Genomic DNA, 19,515 nt, shown 5'->3' with positions numbered 1-19,515 from the left:
GGAGCCCGACGTGGAATTCAATCCCGGGTCTCCAGGATCGCGCCCTAGGCCAAAGGCAGGCGCCAAACCACTGCGCCACCCAGGGATCCCATGTACATATGCCTTTTGTATTTTTTTTTTCTTTTTTAAAGATTGATTTATTTATTCATGTTAGACACACACAGAGAGAGGCAGAGACACAGGCAGAGGGAGAAGCAGGCTCATGCTGGGAGCCCGATGCAGGACTCGATCCTGGGACACCAGGATCATGCCCTGGGCCAAAGGCAGGCGCCAGACCGCTGAGCCACCCAGGGATCCCTGCCTTTTGTATTTTTGCCAGAGTATCTTTGTGATAGACCCCTAGGACTGAAATTGCTAGAAATGCACCCCATCCCCAGGACCTCCCCCAGTAAAGATTGTGTCATTTTGCTTTCTTACTAGCAATGGTCAGAAGTTCTGTTAAGCTATTTGAAGTGTCAAAAACAGATTCTGACCAGATTGCTGTCATTAATTCCATGGATTCCTAGAGTTGAGAGACCTCAGAATTGGAAGCACTGCTCTAAGGCCCTGCTACTCAAAGTTGGTCCATGGACTAGAAGCACAGGCATCATCTGAGACCTTGTTTGAAGTGCAGAATCTCAGGGTTCTCTCCAAACTTACTGAATCAGAACATGCAATTTTTAAATATTTGTTTATGTGAGAGAGCATGAGCATGAGTGGGGGCAGAGGAAGAGGGAGAAGCAGACTCCCTGTTGAGCAGGGGCCTGATGCAGGGCTCCATCCCAGGAGCCTAAGATCATGACCTGAACCGAAGGCAGTCACTTAACTGACTGAGCCACCCAGGTGTCCCCGGAATATGCAATTTAACAAGATCTTCAGGTGTTTCACATCACATTAAGATTTGAGAAGCACTGGTCTTGAATTACGGTCTTTGGTGCTTTAGCCACCAGCCAATGTGGCTACTTAAAGTGAATTACATTGAAATACAGTAAAAACTTCAGGTCCTCATTCATATTCCTAGCCACATTTCACATGCTTTCTAGCCACTTCTCAAATATTTCCATCCCTGCAGTAATTCCAGTGCATAGCGTTGGTCTGTGGCTCCAACGACCTCTAACCTCTAGCCGTTTATGGCTGTTTTAATTTAAATTGAAGTTACATAACATTCAAAATTCAGTTCCTCATTTCCATTAGCCTATTACAAGTGCTATGCTTTACAAGTGCTTTATTGCTATGTATGGCTGGAGGCAACTGTATGGAATGGTGCATCAGTAAAACACTTTTGTCATTGCAGAAACCTCTGTTGGACAGCTCTGGTCCAAAGGTTTCCAAAAGCCTGGGTGAGCCATAGGAAGGCAGGAAAGAACATTCATTGAAAGCCTAAGATGGTAGGTACTTTTTATATAGGTTACATTAATTAACCTTTAACCCATACAGGTGGTTTTATACTCATTAGAAAAAAACAGGAGTTCACCTGGATGGCACAGTCAGTGGAGCATCTGATTCCTAATTTCGGCCCAGGTTCTTCATTACATGAGTCATGGGATGGAGCCCTGTGCTGGGCTCTGCACTCAACTGGGAGTCAGCTTGGGATTCTCTCTCTCCCTCCGTCCCTGTCCTCCCATTTGTGTGCGCATTCCCTCTCTCTCTCTCTCTCTCTCTCTCTCTCTCTCTCTCTCTCGGACTCTCAAATAAATAAATCTTAAAAAAAAAAAGACAGTTTTGAGAGACTAATTCAACTTTATAACACTAATAAAGGGTGGAGTTAGGCCATCTGATTTGATTCTTTCCACTGTAGTCACAGGAAATTCTTTCCTAGAGATCGCATCTGGGGTACAATCTGCAGCAGCCTTTTATCAAACAAAACACGATATTAACCACTGTTTGCCACTTGCCTGCACCTGTTTCTCTTCTCTTTCATGTTTCAGATTTCCATCTAGGCCCCAGTGTTCTCTGATTCCTGTGCTCATATTCGTTCCTCTAGAACCTTGCTTGCATTTACTTCTAAGTGTCTCCTAGCTATACAATATTTGTCTGCCTTGCATTTTAATATTACAGAATTTCATTTAACATTATGATATCTCATTTAACATTACCACATCTTAAGAATGAGTTACATTTATTCACTAATCTCTTAAACATTTACTGAGCATCTGCTCTAAGTGAGACGTAATCTAGTGGGGGGAAAAGAAAACCCACACTACCTTTCCTTACCAGCCTTTCAAAAATTATTTATTTATTTATTTATTTATTTATTTATTTATTTATTTATTTATTTATTTATTTATTTAATTCATGAGAGACAGAGGCAGAAACATAGGCAGAGGGAGAAGTAGGCTTTCTGGGGGGAGCCCGATGTGGGACTCAATCCTGGGACCCCAGGATCATGCCCTGAGCCAAAGGCAGACAGATGCTCAAGCACTGAGCCACCCAGGCATCCCACCTGCCTTCTTTTTAAGGTAATGATATATACTAGTATGCTTCCTAATCTTTGAAATTTGGCTTCTGTGGCCTTGAATATGCCTTTTTAACAGACTGTGGGTTCTTCAAAGTACTAGCTCCTCATGTTTATTAGAATTACATGATACACTGATGGCTAAATTTTTGAATCATAGAAATGTAGATATGGAAAGACTATAACCTGTCATCGAGGTTGCTTCTCACTCTTTAAAGAAAGACTATTTTCTAGCTTGTTGCCAGTATAATTTAAAATGCTCTAGTAATAGACACTGGATAATCTTATATGCTGAGTGTGTGGATTTGGTCTAAATGAATATTTCGTTTCAGAATCGTTACAGGTTTTTTATAGATGGGCTGGAAGTTATTGTTCTGTGCCAGGTATTTATAGGTGGCAGGTGTGATGGATTTCACAATCTCCCCAAGGAAGCTGTGCTCAACACAAGTCTTTTAGCCCTAATATGAAATCCTGCTTTAGCTGACAAGGTGCACCCCAGCAGCACAGATTTATTGAGACATAAAGTGAAGAAAGATGGTTTGCATTCCAACAATGCATTTTATCACTCATTTGAAACTTTTTTTTTCAGATAAAAGGGGGAGAATAACTCAGTGGTTTGCTATCCTTGTTGTATATTAAACTCACCTAGGAGGTTATTCAGATAGACTGGTATTTGGACCCTACCTCCTGAGAATCTCATTGAGCTGGTTTGGGCTGAGGTCAGGTTTGTTTATTTGTTTTAAATCCTCCAATGATTTTTTAAAAATATACACCTTACACTTAAGTTGAGGACTGCTGGTCTAACTTGTTGTAAGATAAGAAGAGCTAAGGAAATAAATCAATCTGATCATTGTGTCTCATGTATATTTGATGTAAAACTAGTGTTTGAAGTAGGCAAGAACTCGTAGAGCTTTTTCTTCTTCATTCCTGAATCTTCTTGGAAATTGTTGACTTTTCTGGTCCATAATCAGGTGTTTCGTCCTCTGTGAACCTTCTCTTGTCAGTCTGGATCCTTTCTTCCCCTTGGGCACACACCCAACCCTGACACTTTCCCGTTTTGTTGTGGTTCTGTGTGGTGGGATCTCTCTCCTTGACCAGACAGAAAGCTCCTTGACATGTTTGAAAATGGCCAGTATCCATTAAGCACTTACATGTACCAGGCACTATGTTGGTAGACATAATGTCCCTGTCCTCTTGGAGTATAGAGTTGGAGGGAAGAGATCCATAAGCAGCGTGCTAGGTGCTATCATAGATGGAGGTGGTACTTTTTCAGGGCACAAAGCGTGAGCCTCCTGATCTGCTCTGGGTAGAATAGGGTCTGGGACTGGGAAATACTTGGGCCTTTTAAATTCTGAATCTCGGGCAGCCCAGGTGGCTCAGCGGTTTAGCGCCGCCTTCAGCCCAGGGTGTGATCCTGGGGTCCCGGGATCAAGTCCCATGTCGGGCTTCCTGTATGGAGCCTGCTTCTCCCTCTGCTTGTGTCTCTGCCTCTGTGTGTGTGTGTGTGTGTCTCATGAATAAATAAATAAAATCTTTAAAAAAAATTCTGAATCTCCCTTTAAAAATTTTTTTAACCCCTCCTGCTTTTTTTAAAAAATGATTTTATTTATTTATTCAGGAGAGACACACACAGAGAGAGGCAGACACATAGGCAGAGGGAGAAGCAGGCTCCATGCAGGGAGCCTTACGCAGGACTCGATCCTGGAACCCCGGGATCACAACCCAGGCCAAAGTCAGATGCTCAACCACTGAGCCACTCAGGTGCCCCAAATTCGAAATCCCTTTTGCTTGGCATGTGTTAGGCACCCAACAAACTTTAGTGAATTGAAGACTGAAGAGCTTCTGGGCTGAATACATGAATAAGAGAAGTTAGAAGATAAGGTTTCATTAGCAAGTGTGTGCATGAGTATGTATTTTGGAATGGAAGGGATATTAAGATATGTACTTTTATATTTTCTGGAAGAAGAAAGAGGGGCAATAAAATGCTTTGAAACTCTTTTCTTCTTTCCATCCTTAATAGGAAGTTCTTAAATTCATACTATATTCAAGTGGTAGTAATGTGGCTGGCAGTGGCCACATTCATTTATCTCCTGCCTGCTTTCCCACCCCTGCCCCCCAAGTAGCGATGACTCTTGTTTGCTCTGCTTTCCAGTGGCCTGGCTCTCGCAGTGTGCAGCCACCTGAGGAGGCATGTCTTAGAGTTGGACCACATCCTGCCATTGAAGTTCATGGCGGGGGAGTTTCCATCTGAAAAACCGTGACAGGATATGTCCCATGGTTAGGTGCACGTTGCTTCTGGCAGCTTCCCTTAGAAAGGGACAGGTTTTATTATGGTTTAGAGAGGCCCCCATGTTCAGTTCCAGATTCGTGGGAACTTGGACCTTGTCCAGATGCTTAAATGTGAAGCCATGGTAACAAAAGTTGTGTCCCTGTCCCCAGCTACATACTCAGGATCATGTGAGGAAGGGGATCTAAATGAAGAAATGGTTCCAATTCTCCTGCATTTCATTGTCAACTGGTATCATACTAACACACATTCTCCACATAATCCTCACAACTATCCAGAGAAGAAGTATCATTACCCTCCTGTTACAGATGAGAAAAATGACTGAAGGGCTCCATAATTCACCCATAGTCGTCCAGTGTGGAGGAGGGAAAGGAAGTCAGTGCTCTCAGCTCTTAAAAGACTAAATAGATCAGGTTCAAATTTGCTTAAAGAAAGGGACCTGAGGAAACATCCTGTCCTCCCTGGAAGAAAGTCTCAGGAGTACAGAACTTTGGTTCTTCACATGATCCTGAGTATGTAGCTGGGGACAGGGACACAAAATGGATTGGCTTTGGTTTTGGTTTTGGTTCTCTAACTTCTGTAGACTCCTGGTGCTCTATATAGACCAAGTAGCAAATTTCTTTTGTTTAGCCTAAAATCTAGAATAAGTTTCTCCTTTAGAAAGAAGTGAGCACAAGGGGAAGAGGTAAGAACCCCTGGATCCATGTTGTTTTATCACGCTGTGATGGGTAGAGCATCCCTAGAAAGGATGCTACCCTTGTGGGAGCAAGTGCTGAACTCTGCTCACCGGGATGAAAATTTCCTTCAGTAGCCTAAAAAAATGTCTTTGCATCTGGCCAGTTACTGATACCATTCTTCCCCTGGAAGGGTGGAGATTCCTTCAGTGCCTTCCTTTTGAAAGTAACATAGTAAACAACATGAAATAATAGAACCTTTTGAAGAGCCATCTAGCAAAGCAAATAAAATCAAAGATGCTTCTGCTAGCCTAAGAGCAACGATTCCACTCTTAGTATTTCTCCAGAGCAAATGATTCCTTTAAACTCCATGAAGCAAATAGGAAGTCATTGTATTTGTAGGATGCTCTGAGTAGTCCCCATCAGGCCATCCTGAGTGCTTATAATCAGGCCATCCTGAGGAGATTATATCTTAGCATATCAGCAACCCATTTGTAAAAACCAGAAAAATTCTTTGCTAGGTACATTGGGAGACATAGGCAAGAATGTTTGCAGAGGCATTGTTTATAAGAGCGCATGCACACACACATACACACACACACATTTGAATACAACCTAAATATCAAGAAGGGAATGGATCAAGTGATGATCATGTAGTAGAAGGGAATGAACCAGAACCAGTGTAGCAACATGGATGACTCTCCCATAATGATCAAAATAGTGAGTTGTAAAAGTAAACATACATATTATGCTGTTCATATAGAATTTTAAAATAGGCAAAACAATACTACTTATTGCTTAGGGATATTTACATAAATATTAAAATATATGGAAATGTATGGCATAAATACCAGGAGAACTGAGGCGGGGGACAGCAGGAGGAGGATGTGTTGATGTTGCCTCTATTTTATTCTGATAGATACATAAATACATGTTGGCTGTACATTATACTTTGTTATATATATAAAATCAAAAATTAAAGCTGTGAAAGAGTAGTCGCTGATGAGACTGGCAAAGAGAGCCAGGAGTCAGATGATGGGGTGCCCTATAGGCCATTTTAAAGTTTAGTTTTTGTTTAAGCATAGAGGGATCCATAGAAAGGTTTCAGGAAGAGATGGCTCTTGATTCTCAAATTTGTTTCTACAACCTAGTCCTTTTTCCCAGCTCTAAACTGCCTACTGGATATTTTTTCTTGACTGTCTCGTAATTAAAAGTCCAGCATATCTGAGATGGAGTTATTATCTTGTGCAGATGTGCCTTTTTCTGCTGCCCTTTGGCTCTTGGTTAACCATATTGTGATCTGTCCAGTTGCCTGATTTAGAAAACCAGGTTTTCAGATCCTCTCTGTCCAATTTCCTCTTTAACTGGTTTTCATGTTAGGCATTAAGGGTAAGGTCTTGGTGCTATGTGCTATGACATATTTAGGGACTCAGGAATGATTACTGACTTGCTGGTCACTTTACTCTGTCCTATTTAGAAGATTTCAGTGATCTCACCACCAGCAAGATAAGATGCGAACTTTAAAGCATTATATCCAAGGCCCTTCTTGGTCTGGCTTGTGTGGACTTTTACCATCCTCATCTGCTACCATATTCCTCTCTCACCTCCTTTGCAATTACAGCAACCCACTTGAAATCCCTGATTGTGCCATATTGCCTTAGGGTTGTGTGCCTTGGTATATGCTGTTCCTTTTGCTTAGAATGCCTTTCCTTGCTGTGTTTGGCGACCTCTTGAAGTTTTGTAAGCTAGCCCATTGTAGCACTTGTCTTGCCCTAATTCCTAGTTTATGTGTCTCTTTATCCCCAGTAGACTCTGAACCTCTGAGGTAGAGGGTGCCTATTTAGTTTGATTTTTTTTTTTTTTAATTTGAGAGAGGGTGTGTGCACACACAGTGTGAGGGAAGAGCAGAAGGAGAGGGAGAGAATGTTAAGCAGGATCCATGCCCAGCACAGACCCCAACAGGGGGCTCCATCCCATGACCCTGAGATCATGACTTGAGCTGAATTCAAGTTGGATACTTAACCACCTGAGCCACCCAGGTGCCCCTCAGTTTTTACCTTCATGTCCTGGCATGTGGCAAAGGCTCTACCAGCGTGTTTAGGGTTGACTCACCCAGTGGACTTCCCCTTTCTCTTTCTGTCCCTGTGCTAGGATTGTTTGAGGTCAGTTGCAAATTACTGAAGCAACATTCCAGAGGAAAAAAATACATTGTAAACTTTTAGAGACAAAGAGATCCTCTTTGTCTTCTGCATTCTTAGTATTTTCTACTTTGCTTAGAGAATTATTTATATAGAGAGCAATTTAAGCAAAAATTGCAGTGTTCCCATTCCTGATCTCTGATCTTCCAGGATCTGGAAGATCTTCATAATCTTTTTTCAATTCCTTTTTTGTCAGTCTTCAAGTTTTCACTCATACTGCCTTCTGCTCATCTCCCAGATGTTTAAACTTCCTTGCTCCTTTAATAAGATGATGATGATAATAATAATAATAATAATAATAATAATAAATCTGTCTTCAACACTGTTGCTCATTCTTCCATTGGCAGTTAGTTGTGTGTCCAACTTAGGTCACTGGTGTCAGGGTTATGGTATCAAGCCCCGTGGTGGGCTCTGCACTTAGCACAGTCTGCCTGAAGACGGACTCTCTCCCTCTGCCCCTCCCCACCATGAGCTTGCTCATTGTGCACACGCGCTCTCTCTCTCAAATAAATAAAATATTAAACAAACAAAAAGAAACCCAGAGATCATTTCAACACTTCCCCCTGAGGGTTAATGGGCTGCTAGGTTCTGTGCACTCAGCCACTGTGGCATCTTTCATGTCATCCTCTACTTTTCATCGGCACTGACAAGGCTTTGGTTGGTTGTTAAGATGCCTCTTTTTTTAAACGCCAAAGGCAGAGTCTGGGTTTTTCTCTTTTATGGATCCAAAGTGCCAGCTTCTGGAGCTTGGCTGATTCAGAGGCTTGGCTGCACATTGGAATCACCCAGGTAGCTTGGAACATCACTGGTGCCTGGGATCCACTGCCAGAGATGATGCAGTTGGTCCTGGTACAGCTGGACATTGGTATTCAAAATCTCCATTATTCGGGGGTGCCTGGGTGGCTCAGTCGTTTAGCGTCAGACTCTTGATTTCAACTCAGGTCATAATCTTGGGGACATGGAATTGAGCACTATGTCTGGCTCTGCACTCAGTGGGGACTCTGCTTGAGATTCTGTCTCTGTTCCTCCGCCCACTCACACTTATGCATGTGTCCTCTCTCAAATAAATAAATAAATAAATAAATAAATAAATAAATAAATAAATAAATAATAAATAAATAATGCTTTAAAAAAGTGTCCATGATTCAAACATGCAGGCTACCTTGAAAGCCATTGCTTCTTAGTTGAAGAAATCAAGTCTCTGGAAGAATGAAAGATGAGAAAATGCTAAATACTTACTGCATAGGAAGAATTTAAAACTAGAGTTAAAGTTGCATTAAAGAAAAATAACACACACACTTCAGATAGTATAGGACACAGCTTGGAAATCAAAAAAATATGTGATCAGTAAAGTGGGGGATTATGTATTTTTCTGGGAATGAAGGGGAAAATCAGAAATGTGAAAGAGTAAAGATACAGTGTCTCAAGATACAAAACTTTAGTTTTTGTGTATATGAAGTAACCAATAAAGTGAAATAAAGAAGCACCTGGAATAATTAGAATATTTCTTTGGGTGGACTGTGTGTGTGTGTGTGTGTGTGTGTGTGTGTGTGTGTAAAGAATAACTTGTGAATTATTCTGATTTTCTCCTTTATTTTCTAGGAATATTTTGAAGACAATTGCCCTGGGTCAGATGTTGTCCTTGTGTATATGCGGGACTGCCATCACCAGCCAGTACCTGGCAGAAAAATACAAAGTGAACGCCCCTATGCTTCAGAGCTTTATCAACTATTGCTTGCTGTTTCTATTTTATACAGTGATGCTGGCATTTCAGTCAGGTAGGTCAAATGTGGAAATGACCTTTTCAACAAATTATCTTCATAAAAATGTTTGGCTTCTGGATATTTAGAAAATAAAATGTGAAGTAAAGCCAAAAACAGGAAATTATTTTTTCATAGAAGTTAGCAGAAAAGTATGAATGCTATGAAAATAGTAACTGGACATTTATGTGTAATTCTCTGAAATTGTTGATTAAAACAGGAAGCACCAAACTATTTCAGAAGTTGTCAAAACAAAACAAAACAAAACAAAACAAAAAAAAAGGCACTGGGGTGCCTGGCTGGCTCAACACAGGATTCTTGATCATCTTAGGGTTGTGAGTTTGAGCCCCATGTTGAATGTAGAGATTACTTTAAGAAAATAAAATTAAAAAATAAAAATACAAAAAAAGTGTAGATGCCATTATGAGTTAGGTTATTTTTTTTCTCCTGTGGTTGATACATTTAAGAGAAATACTAAAAAACCCTTAAAAAGAGGCTTACTCTGCAAAATATGTATTTCCAGCCAAGTGGAGAATGTTAAATGGAACATCGGTTTCATGTGGATCCAGTCTGTGTTGTGAGAGAAACAAAGACAAAGAATTGGCAAGGAATTAGCATCTTTATCACTGGATTTTTCTTTTTAAGAATTTATCAGTTTTTTTTTTCCCAAGTTTTATTTATTTTAGAGAGAGAAAGTGCATGCATACAAGCAGCGGGAGGGGCAGAGGGCGAGAATCTCCAGCAGACTCTCCACTGAGCCTGACATGGGCTCCATCCCACCACCCTGAGATCACCACCTGAGCCGAAATCAGGAGTCAGAGGTTTAACCACCTGAGCCACCCAGACGCCTGGGTGAAATTGTTTTAGAGTCATAGAATTATGATTTCTAGCTAGCTAGAAAATGGGAAAAGCTAGATTCTGGCCAATATTATTGTGTCAGGCATCATTTTAATTGTTTAATGCATTTTGGCTATGTGTTACCTCACTGGATCCTCCCAAGGAAGCAGGTAGGTGTGATTATCATCTCCACTTTGCAGATGAGGAAACTGAGGCATGTAGCACCTAGGTGACTGGCTGTGAGTCATATAGGTGGGATGTGGTGGAGCTGGGATCCAGCCCAGACAGCCTGCCTCTGAGCCCCACTGTCCCCACCGCTCTGCACCAGGAGCTACTAATCCTGGCAGACATCCTTCCCGCAAGGATAGAGCAGGACTCGTGAAATAGTCCTTCATGAGAATAAATGATATGAAATTGAATTCAGAAATGTGAAGACGATGGGTATAACCCAAACTGTTCGAGAAGAGCAGACCTTCCATTTTCATCACTTTAAGGTCTGTAACAAATCAGTAGTGTTTGCGAATCATCATGTAATGTGAACCTGGGTGCATCAGTGGTGTTCCAGTGTCGGGATCGGTGATTGACTTTTGAAAGTGGAAACCAGTTGTGGGAGGGGGAAAAACATCTTATGGGGAAGGTGTCAAATTTAACAAGAGCTTCGGGAGTTGGAAGTAGAATGGGATACATGGTTGATAGCTTTGGACTTTGCTCCTCTGTAAGCATTGGCCTTAGGAGAAAGTCAGTGTGACTCATAAATATATCGGTGAGGTCTCCCCAAAGGGATGGTTGGTGGGCACCTGCCATGCCATATTGTGTTGAGGAAGACTAACTTTGTATTTTCAGATGTTCCTGCTAATTGGGCTTTAATGATAATTATTTGATTATGATTCCCACTTGTAGGTTATTATTATTATTTTTTACCATAAAGCCTTCTCATATCTGTGCTAACTATATAGCTCCTGTCTACTAGATTCTCAAAAGGAGTGAATTGAAAAAAAAAAAAAAGAAGAAAGAAAAAAAAAAGGAGTGAATTGCTGTTAAACTTGAATAAAGTAGAATTTGGGAGATAAAAGGTGTTTCTTCAAGGGTCCCACCAAGTCTTTTTTTTTTTTTTCCAAACCCATCACTGACTTAATTTTCTCTTGAAAGCACATCTCTTCCAAAAGAATGACCACGTGTAACAGTTAAATAACCAATGAATTCATAAGAAAACATTTGATTTTTTTTTTTTAGAATAATCTGTATTTGTCAGAAATGGCAGCATCCAAACCCATACCTGGATATTATATTTCTGTTACAGTAGGAAAGGAAATCTAATCACTTTTGTCCTATTTACTTTGTCTCTGGTGTTTTCTTTAAACACTTGATCTATGCTGACAGCTTGGGTCTCAATAAAAAATGCTATTGTAGGCATTTTGGTTATAAGTAATGGAAATTAGGAGTGGCCGCATTCAAAATACATAGTAAACCCTTGCTTTGACTCTTCAATCTCTAAATTAACTTACCTAGCATCATTTTCAAGTCACATGTCCCAACCCAAGTTTCTTTAATCCAGGTGGTGATAACCTTCTGTGCATCTTGAAGAGTAAATGGTGGAAATATATCCTGCTTGGACTAGCAGACGTGGAAGCTAATTACCTGATCGTCAGGGCATACCAGTACACGACTCTCACCAGCGTCCAGGTAAGGCAGCATCCTCTGACCAGTGTGGGTTTTCCAGGTTCAAGAAAAGAATCTGAACCCATATGTGCTAACCAAATTTTATTGAAAACCTGTTCCTTGCAGAAAACCTAAACATAGGTGGATACTATCTGTTTCTTCATGGAGCATATGTGCTAATGAGTAAAACTTCCTGGAATTAGTGAAAATGTATACAAGTTAATAGGTTCCCAAACTGCCAATGCTGTTGCAGAAGAGAACAGCTTCTACCAAAATAAGTATAAACATTTAGTTGGCAATTGATGCTATGATGTTGACAAGAGTTCTTTTTTAAGTTTGCCTAAAGATCACATATCAAGGGAATATACTTTTGTGCTACAGACCAGTAGGAAGTTTTCTAGGAAAGTAGATATTCAGTACAAAGGAACCATTGAGATCACTGGAAGGAAACTTGTAGAGATTAAGCATCTTGGGTAGCCAGAGGTAAAACTGGTATCCCTGTTCCTTTTTTAGGTTTATTCTGGCTGGATTGAAAGAAAAATGTTCCTGCAGAGCAGAACTTTTTAATTCAATGTTGAGAAGACTGATTCAGTTGTCTTAATATTAGCAGACTCTGAGCTGTATCATGACACTGACTCACCACTGCTAACAATGAAATGGTTTAAGAAGGGAGGTGAAGGTGAGAGACTCTGATACCAGGTTTAGTCTTCACAGTATAGTAAACTTGCAACTTTTGGGTGCATCAGTTTTCTCACTAGGAAGCAGAGATGTCCTTATTTCATCTCTGGAAAAATTGTAGTATTATGAGACTTATTTGACTTGGAAGACATAAGGATTGATGAAAATTCAGTACTGTCCCAACATGAATATACATGAAATGCTACTGTTATTGGAAACGCATCATATTAAATATTTCTTCTTCTGTAACCTGGTACTAATTTTTTTTAAGGTTTTATTTATTTATTCATGAGACACACACACACACACACAGAGGCAGAGACACAGGCAGAGAGAGAAGCAGGCTTCATGCAGAGAGCCTGATATGGGACTCAATCCCAGGATCACGCCTTGGGCTGAAGGCAGATGCTCAACTATTGAGCCACGCAGGCGTCCCAACCTTGTGCTAACTTGTGCTAAGCATTGTCTTCATCAGACCTTTTGGTTTGGGGAATTATGCGTTCAGACAGATATCAACAGGAGGCACACAGCCCAGCATTCATAAAAATTAAAACCAGAAGTTATCTAAAGGATGAAGTTAATCACAAATAGGACTATGTGTGCTTTTAATTATGGGTACTAAGCAGATATGTATGTAGACGATGGCATTGTTCTAGGCACATCTACCCTCCTAATCTCATATGCAATTTAATTGCTTGATTATAATTCCCAGAAACTTTGGTTGCTTGATGACCAATGATTGTCAGTTTTGAACTGTTACAAGGTCTAAACATAGCTAAGCAAAAACACTTACAGTTGGGTCTTTGTGACTGAAGTCCATGCCTTATTATTGAAAACAATTTCTTTGGGCATCTGGGTGGCTCAGTCAGTTAAGCATCTGCCTTCAGCTCAGGTCATGATCCCAGGGTTCTGGAATCAAGCCCCACATCAGGCTCTCTGCTCAGCAGGGAGTCTGCTTCTCTCCTGACCCCTCCCCCCTGCTTGTAATTTCTCTCTCATGCTCTCTCTCTCAAATAAATAAAATCTTAAAAAGATAGATAGATAGAGAGAGAGAGAGAGAGAGAGAGAGAGAGAGAAAACAATTTCTTTCATTCTAGCCTCTTAGAAGAACCTAAGCATTTGGTTGTCAAAAGTTAGGTGCTTTTGATCCTCGCAAGGAGTATATTATAAAAAGGGCATCTAAGAGCTAATGCTCCCTGCTGCAGTGGGTGGTGACTGTCACTGGCCATTGGCACTGCGTGGACTAGGGCTCCCACTTGACGGCCACCTCTGCTCATTCTCCACCCACAGCCAGCTTCTCCTCCATTGCATTTCTCTGGTCTTTTTAGAACACAATGCTTTTTGAAGCCCTGTCCTCCATTCTCTAAGGCTTAATTCAATCTCACTTTCTCCTCTGTGCACTATCTCTAATAAAGTATTTCTAACAAAGTCTAACTCATTTTGTATGTATGCCTCCCCTACCCGAGGGTCTGACTTAGTACCTTGCCTACTGTGGCTGAACAATAATTTTTAAAGATTAAATTAAGTAGGGAGGCTCTTGGGGCTGAAAGCATCAAAGAGAAGACATCCATCACCAATAGTACATGTGAAAAGGGGAATTGATATAGATAGATGGCTGAGTATACTGGATATCAGATGAAAAGTTGTGGAACTTTATGGTAGGAAGGGACCTGGGGGATCATTTGTCTGTTCTCTTCATTTCATACTGTCATGCCAAGGGACTCAGAGTGCACACAGCTGGTCAGTGGCAGGATGACACAGGCAGCTCCCTTATATGGCCACTTACTGCCCACCAAAAATTGTTAAAAATAGAACAAAAAAATTTTTTTAGAGATTTTATTGATTTATTTGGCAGAGAAAGTGATTTATTTGGGTAGCAGGAGAGGGAGAAGCAGACTCCCCACTGAACAGGGAGCCCAATGCAGGACTTGATCCCAGGACCCTGAGATCATAACTTGAGCCGAAGGCAGATGCTTCACCCACGGAGACTCCCAGCCGCCCCCCAAAATAGAACAAATTTAAGTTTGATTTTAAGACACAATTTAAGGATAGGGAATCTCCTGTGAGAGTTTTGAGAGTGACCTTTTTTTACTTTTTATATTTAATGACTTTGTTAAGTCATTATGGCTGGATTCTGCTGGTGTCTTCAGGGACAGGCTGTTATCATTTGCATCGTTTAATGGTTTGTTATTCAGGCAGGCTCAGTAAACCACTTAGGGGATTAGAGTTCTGCCTCTGGAATAAATAAGGAGGCAAGGTGCCCGGCCTCCAACAATGACATTGCTTGAAAGGCAATCAGTCAGCAGCTGTGGACGGGATCAAACAGGCTGCTGGAGATTTAGGGCCTGCCCTGTCCAAAACTAGACAGATACAGAGGGAGTCAGAGACAAGGTTAAAAAAAGAACAGCAGGAGCAATAAAACGGGTTCAGGAATGTTGTTAGTATACGGAATATATTTTATCTTTGATTTCACTTCACAAAATCTGTGAATTCAAGAATGGAGTGAATATAATCTCCATTTTCCCTTTATCTTACAAGTGATTTTGAATTCATTGTGGTTTTGGCACTGCCTTTTAGGCTGGCAGTATCAGAGGTATAGCAGGTATTTTCTGGACCCACAAACAACAGGTGATGGAGAAATGAATATACGTTGAAGATGTACAAGAGGATTTGCTGTGAGCTAGGGTGGGGTTGGACACTTTGTCCAGGGAGACGGCGTTAATTTAGCCTTTCTGACGATCACCTGTATTTCTTAGTGGCACTCAGCCCAACGACAATTAAGTATCTGCTTGCTTGACTATTTAGTCTGTCTGTCTAGCCTTTTGCATGCTCCTGAGGGCTGGGCTGTGTCCCTCCTGTTTTCTACACTCCAGCTCTTCTCTTCATGTGTCCCACATGTGAGATGCGAAAGTATTCGTTGAGTGAGTGAGCTGGTGCAGGAGGGAAGGCAGGTCAGCCTCCTGGGCCTAAGGATGAATGCACAGCACAGGCTGTAAGGCAGGATTCCTGGGGTCCTCAGCTGGTTCTCCCACTTCTTCCAAATCTATAGGATTTGAGGGCAGCTCATTTCACCTGTCTGTGCCTTTGTTTCCCTCATGTGTAAAAATGGGGATTGTGATTTCAATCTCACAGGGTTGTGAAGATTCAAAGAGTTAATCCAGGTAAATCACTGAATGAAATATCCAGAGCTGGCAGTAATCGGTGCTGACTCTAATTATTATTTACCCATCTTTTAGCCAAGGATGGATGCCTGAAGCTGTTTGTTTTTCCTTCCCTGCAGCTTTTGGACTGCTTTGGGATTCCTGTGTTGATGGCTCTCTCATGGTTTATCCTTTATGCAAGATACAGAGTGATCCACTTCATCGCTGTGGCTGTTTGTCTGTTGGGCGTGGGGACGATGGTCGGTGCAGACATACTAGCAGGGAGGGAAGACAACTCAGGTGAGGCTGTGGTACTCATTTCCCGTTCAGTTCACAGAAAAAAGTTTTACTCATGTTTTTACTTTTCTGTTGAAAAGATATATGGCAAAAGACAGAAAACAGGTCCTCGTTAGACTGTCTTTTAAGTTTTACTTTCAGATTTACTTGCTTCTGCTATGGGAACCTCTTCCACAAAGCACATTTCATGTTCCTCCTCACCCATGGTCCTTGCTCCTTTTTGTCACACTAAATAGTTTTGTGTTTGTCTCATGAGAGAGAAGTGTCTTTAAATATTTGCAATAGTCTTCTTTTGGTCCATACATTTAGATTAGAAAACCTACTGTAGGTTCTTGGCTTTTTATCAAAAGGAAACTTGGTGTCCACTGGATGACTGACTTCTTTTCCAGTTGCTCTGTGCATGAACACAGACATTCTTTGGGTCAAAGTTCAGGCAATTGATGGTATAAAATCTAAAAACAGTCTTTGAGTTCACAGTGAAGGGAGTGACTTCATTGTGTCCTTTGATTGAAGGACAATTGCCTTGACCACCTCACTTCCTTCTCTGTAGTTTTTAGTGAATTCCCTTCCATAAATTCCATTAATTTCTATGTCATAGAATCATTTCCTAAAGCCTTACATTATTGTATGTACTCCCATCTTCCAGTCTCATTGTCTCCTAGGGGGTCAAAACATGAAACATCACAGCAGGATTGTGCCAGAAAGTGAGAGGAGGAGTTAGAGTCCTTAAATGTCGAGAAACCAGGGTTTCTCCTTCTGTAAAATCTTATTTAAATGAATGCTAACCAGATGAACTCCCGGAAACAAGCTAGAGCAGATCCCCTACAGTGATACCTTCTACCTTTCTGTGTCTTATCTTCCTGTAGGTAGTGATGTACTGATCGGTGACATCTTGGTCCTTCTTGGAGCATCCCTCTATGCTGTTTCCAATGTGTGTGAAGAATATGTTGTGAAGAAGCTGAGCAGACAGGAGTTTTTAGGGATGGTGGGCTTATTTGGGACACTCATCAGCGGCATACAGCTGTAAGAGTCTAAAATCTCCTTTAAAAACCAAAATAAGCACATAAATGGTACATGATTACTTTCCAGCTACTAATATTCATTGTTGATTTGGCCCCCATTCCCATTTGAAATCAGTAACGTGTAACCAGCTATTAGAAGATTCTCGAAATAGCAAGGATTTTGCCTCATTTTCTCATGTGTGTGCAATGCTTAGGATTTCTGCTTACAGTGTGGTAGAGGCATTACCAGTACAGACTTTATTTTTCAATTATTTCCAGAAAATAGTAGCTCCCTATTCAAATGGAAAACATAATGCCATGCTGGCTGCTATTGGAAAAGTGCTTTGAAGGGTGTCAAGCATGTTTGTGGGCTCCTTTGTTTTTATTCTTTGTCACTTATATTAAAGATATTTATTTTTATACCCTAAGAAAAATTTAAAAGTCAACAAAACTCCTCACCTTAGCTGAAGGATAGCAAATAAAATGCTTATAAACTAGTGAAAATGAGTATTTGGATCTCTCGTTGACTTCTTGTTTTAATCTTATAGATTGATCGTGGAATATAAGGATATTGCCAGCATTCAGTGGGACTGGAAAATTGGTACGTACATAAATGATCATCTTTTTTTTGGTCAGTATCATTTCCTCCAAGTGACAAAAACATACGTTGAGAAATAAATACTTCATTTAAGTAATATTTAACCTTTACGTAAAATCACAGAGTAATTCGGTACACAGAGAGCTCCAGGGGTTTACAGTGAGTTTTCTCTGAAAATGAACCTCCACAGGAGTTAATTCTTAATCTTTACCTTCAGGAATAGCTTTTCTTTACTAGGAATTCTGAACAAGGCTGACCTTTGGTCACACCGACTTTCAATTAGATCTGCATGGCAAGTCTTCAAACTTCGTGTGCAGCTTGTCTGCTTGATGTAATCTGTGAAACATTAACCCAAATAATGTGATGGCGTGTCATCACCCACCACCTTCCATTATGACTCTCGCCTCATATTCCTGGGCATCTGCACAAATAAATAATGTAGAAAAACAGTGGTGGAACAGTTAGGAAAGACTCGAGCCACTTAATGGTGGGTGGAAAGAAGTTAAAAATAGTCTGTAAAATGTCATAGAAGTTCATATGCTGTGCTTGGATAATTTAATTCAATTAAGTAACTTGGATTGCCAGAGTGTGGGAGAGTGTGAGTGGGGTGGGGGTGTTGAATATGGGGGTGGAGTTGAAAGAGTGGTTGTGGACCTAAATAGCGAGGCCCCTCTGTGATGAGCTGGGTCCTGAAGAGGGTGGTTACACTGTGCTTTCTGGAAGTGCTCAGTTTAATGAGATGAACAAAAGATAATGGATTTAACAGTCAGCTGCCTTGGATGAATAAAATTACTTTATTCTGAATCAGGTTACACAAATCATGTCCAACCGGTGAACCAGATAAAAGCACACAAGAGATACTGGGTGATTTTTCTTAGTGATCCTGGTTTCATTGGCCTTTTATCCCGGCGTCCCGCTGCCTGGGGTGGGTGGATGAAGTGGCAGCCGGAGCTGTTAGTAACGCCATGAGCAAGTCCATGGCCTTCACCATCTAACACCCTGTTGCAATTTTGAAGTCCTTCCTCTGTGTCATATCTGGTTATTTTTTCCCCCCAAGCACTTTCTGTGTCTCATGTGCAATGCTGAGCGTTAACAAAGTGGCTTTGTATATGGTGTGTTAAAGGATCAGGGAATTTCTTCCGTAATTTTAAGTAAGTACTCCACTTTTTTTCCTCATAGCCCTGCTGTTTGTGGCGTTTGCGCTCTGTATGTTTTGCCTATACAGCTTCATGCCACTAGTGATTAAAGTCACTAGTGCCACTTCTGTCAACTTGGGCATCTTGACAGCCGACCTCTACAGTCTTTTCTTTGGACTCTTTCTGTTTGGCTACAAGGTAAGCAAATTGAACATGTTCAAAGAGGAACACTTGCTTGGTCTAAAAGAAGTAATAGGTGTCTTTAATATTTTAGATCCAAAAATAAAACCTCATCTTGCTGGCAAGAATTTCATTGGACAGTCCACACTCCAGGCAGATAGCATCTTATTAGTGTTATAAGAGTTTTGATGTTACAGACTTCTGAAAGGGTCTTGGGTACCCTCAAGGTCTGGGGAGCACACTTTCAGAACTGCTACACTGGAGTCTTTCTTTAGTATACCTTCAGTGAATGCTTGTTGACCAGCTTGGAACAAATAAGTTAGAATATTGACTGTTGCTTGATACATTTCTTTGTCCTTGTAAAAATTTTGTATCCAGGCAGAAATTGTTTGGCACTGATTTACACTATTCCCAGGAACTGGCCATGAGCTCACAATGCCTAGTTCAGTGAGTTCTCAGAAATTTTTGCTTAACAAGCATAGACCATTTTGCCTTGCAAGGTTACAGAAACTGGGTGTTATCTTTACAAACTTGCTGGTTAAGGTATTCTTGAACTAAGACCGGAGGAGTATTTATAGCTTTTTAGTAGCATCATTAAAAAGTAACAGATGCAGAGTGAATCAGAGAAATGATCTG

General features: G+C 40.9%; 1 protein-coding gene across 4 annotated transcripts in view; it reads left to right on the top strand.

Annotated features, from left to right (window-relative positions):
• Window positions 1-19,515, top strand: part of SLC35F2 (solute carrier family 35 member F2) — a 49,593-nt gene that overhangs the window by 25,889 nt on the left and 4,189 nt on the right. For 2 of the 4 annotated variants that reach the window (XM_055307161.1, XM_055307157.1), the window contains exons 2-7: window positions 9,196-9,371; window positions 11,746-11,873; window positions 15,808-15,967; window positions 16,831-16,987; window positions 17,514-17,566; window positions 18,743-18,897. In XM_055307161.1, coding sequence (XP_055163136.1) covers window positions 9,227-9,371; window positions 11,746-11,873; window positions 15,808-15,967; window positions 16,831-16,987; window positions 17,514-17,566; window positions 18,743-18,897 — 798 coding nt within the window. In that variant the 5' untranslated portion in view covers window positions 9,196-9,226. Of the gene's footprint in view, window positions 1-1,273; window positions 1,368-9,195; window positions 9,372-11,731; window positions 11,874-15,807; window positions 15,968-16,830; window positions 16,988-17,513; window positions 17,567-18,742; window positions 18,898-19,515 lie in introns of those variants that run through there. The other 2 variants (XM_055307159.1, XM_055307160.1) reach the window with 2 other exon arrangements.

The sequence above is a fragment of the Nyctereutes procyonoides genome, unplaced genomic scaffold (assembly GCF_905146905.1).
Source record: "Nyctereutes procyonoides isolate TBG_1078 unplaced genomic scaffold, NYPRO_anot_genome, whole genome shotgun sequence".
Lineage (NCBI taxonomy): Eukaryota > Metazoa > Chordata > Mammalia > Carnivora > Canidae > Nyctereutes > Nyctereutes procyonoides.
The sequence above is the reverse complement of the archived record's forward strand: the minus strand, read 5'-3'. Positions and strand labels throughout refer to the sequence as shown.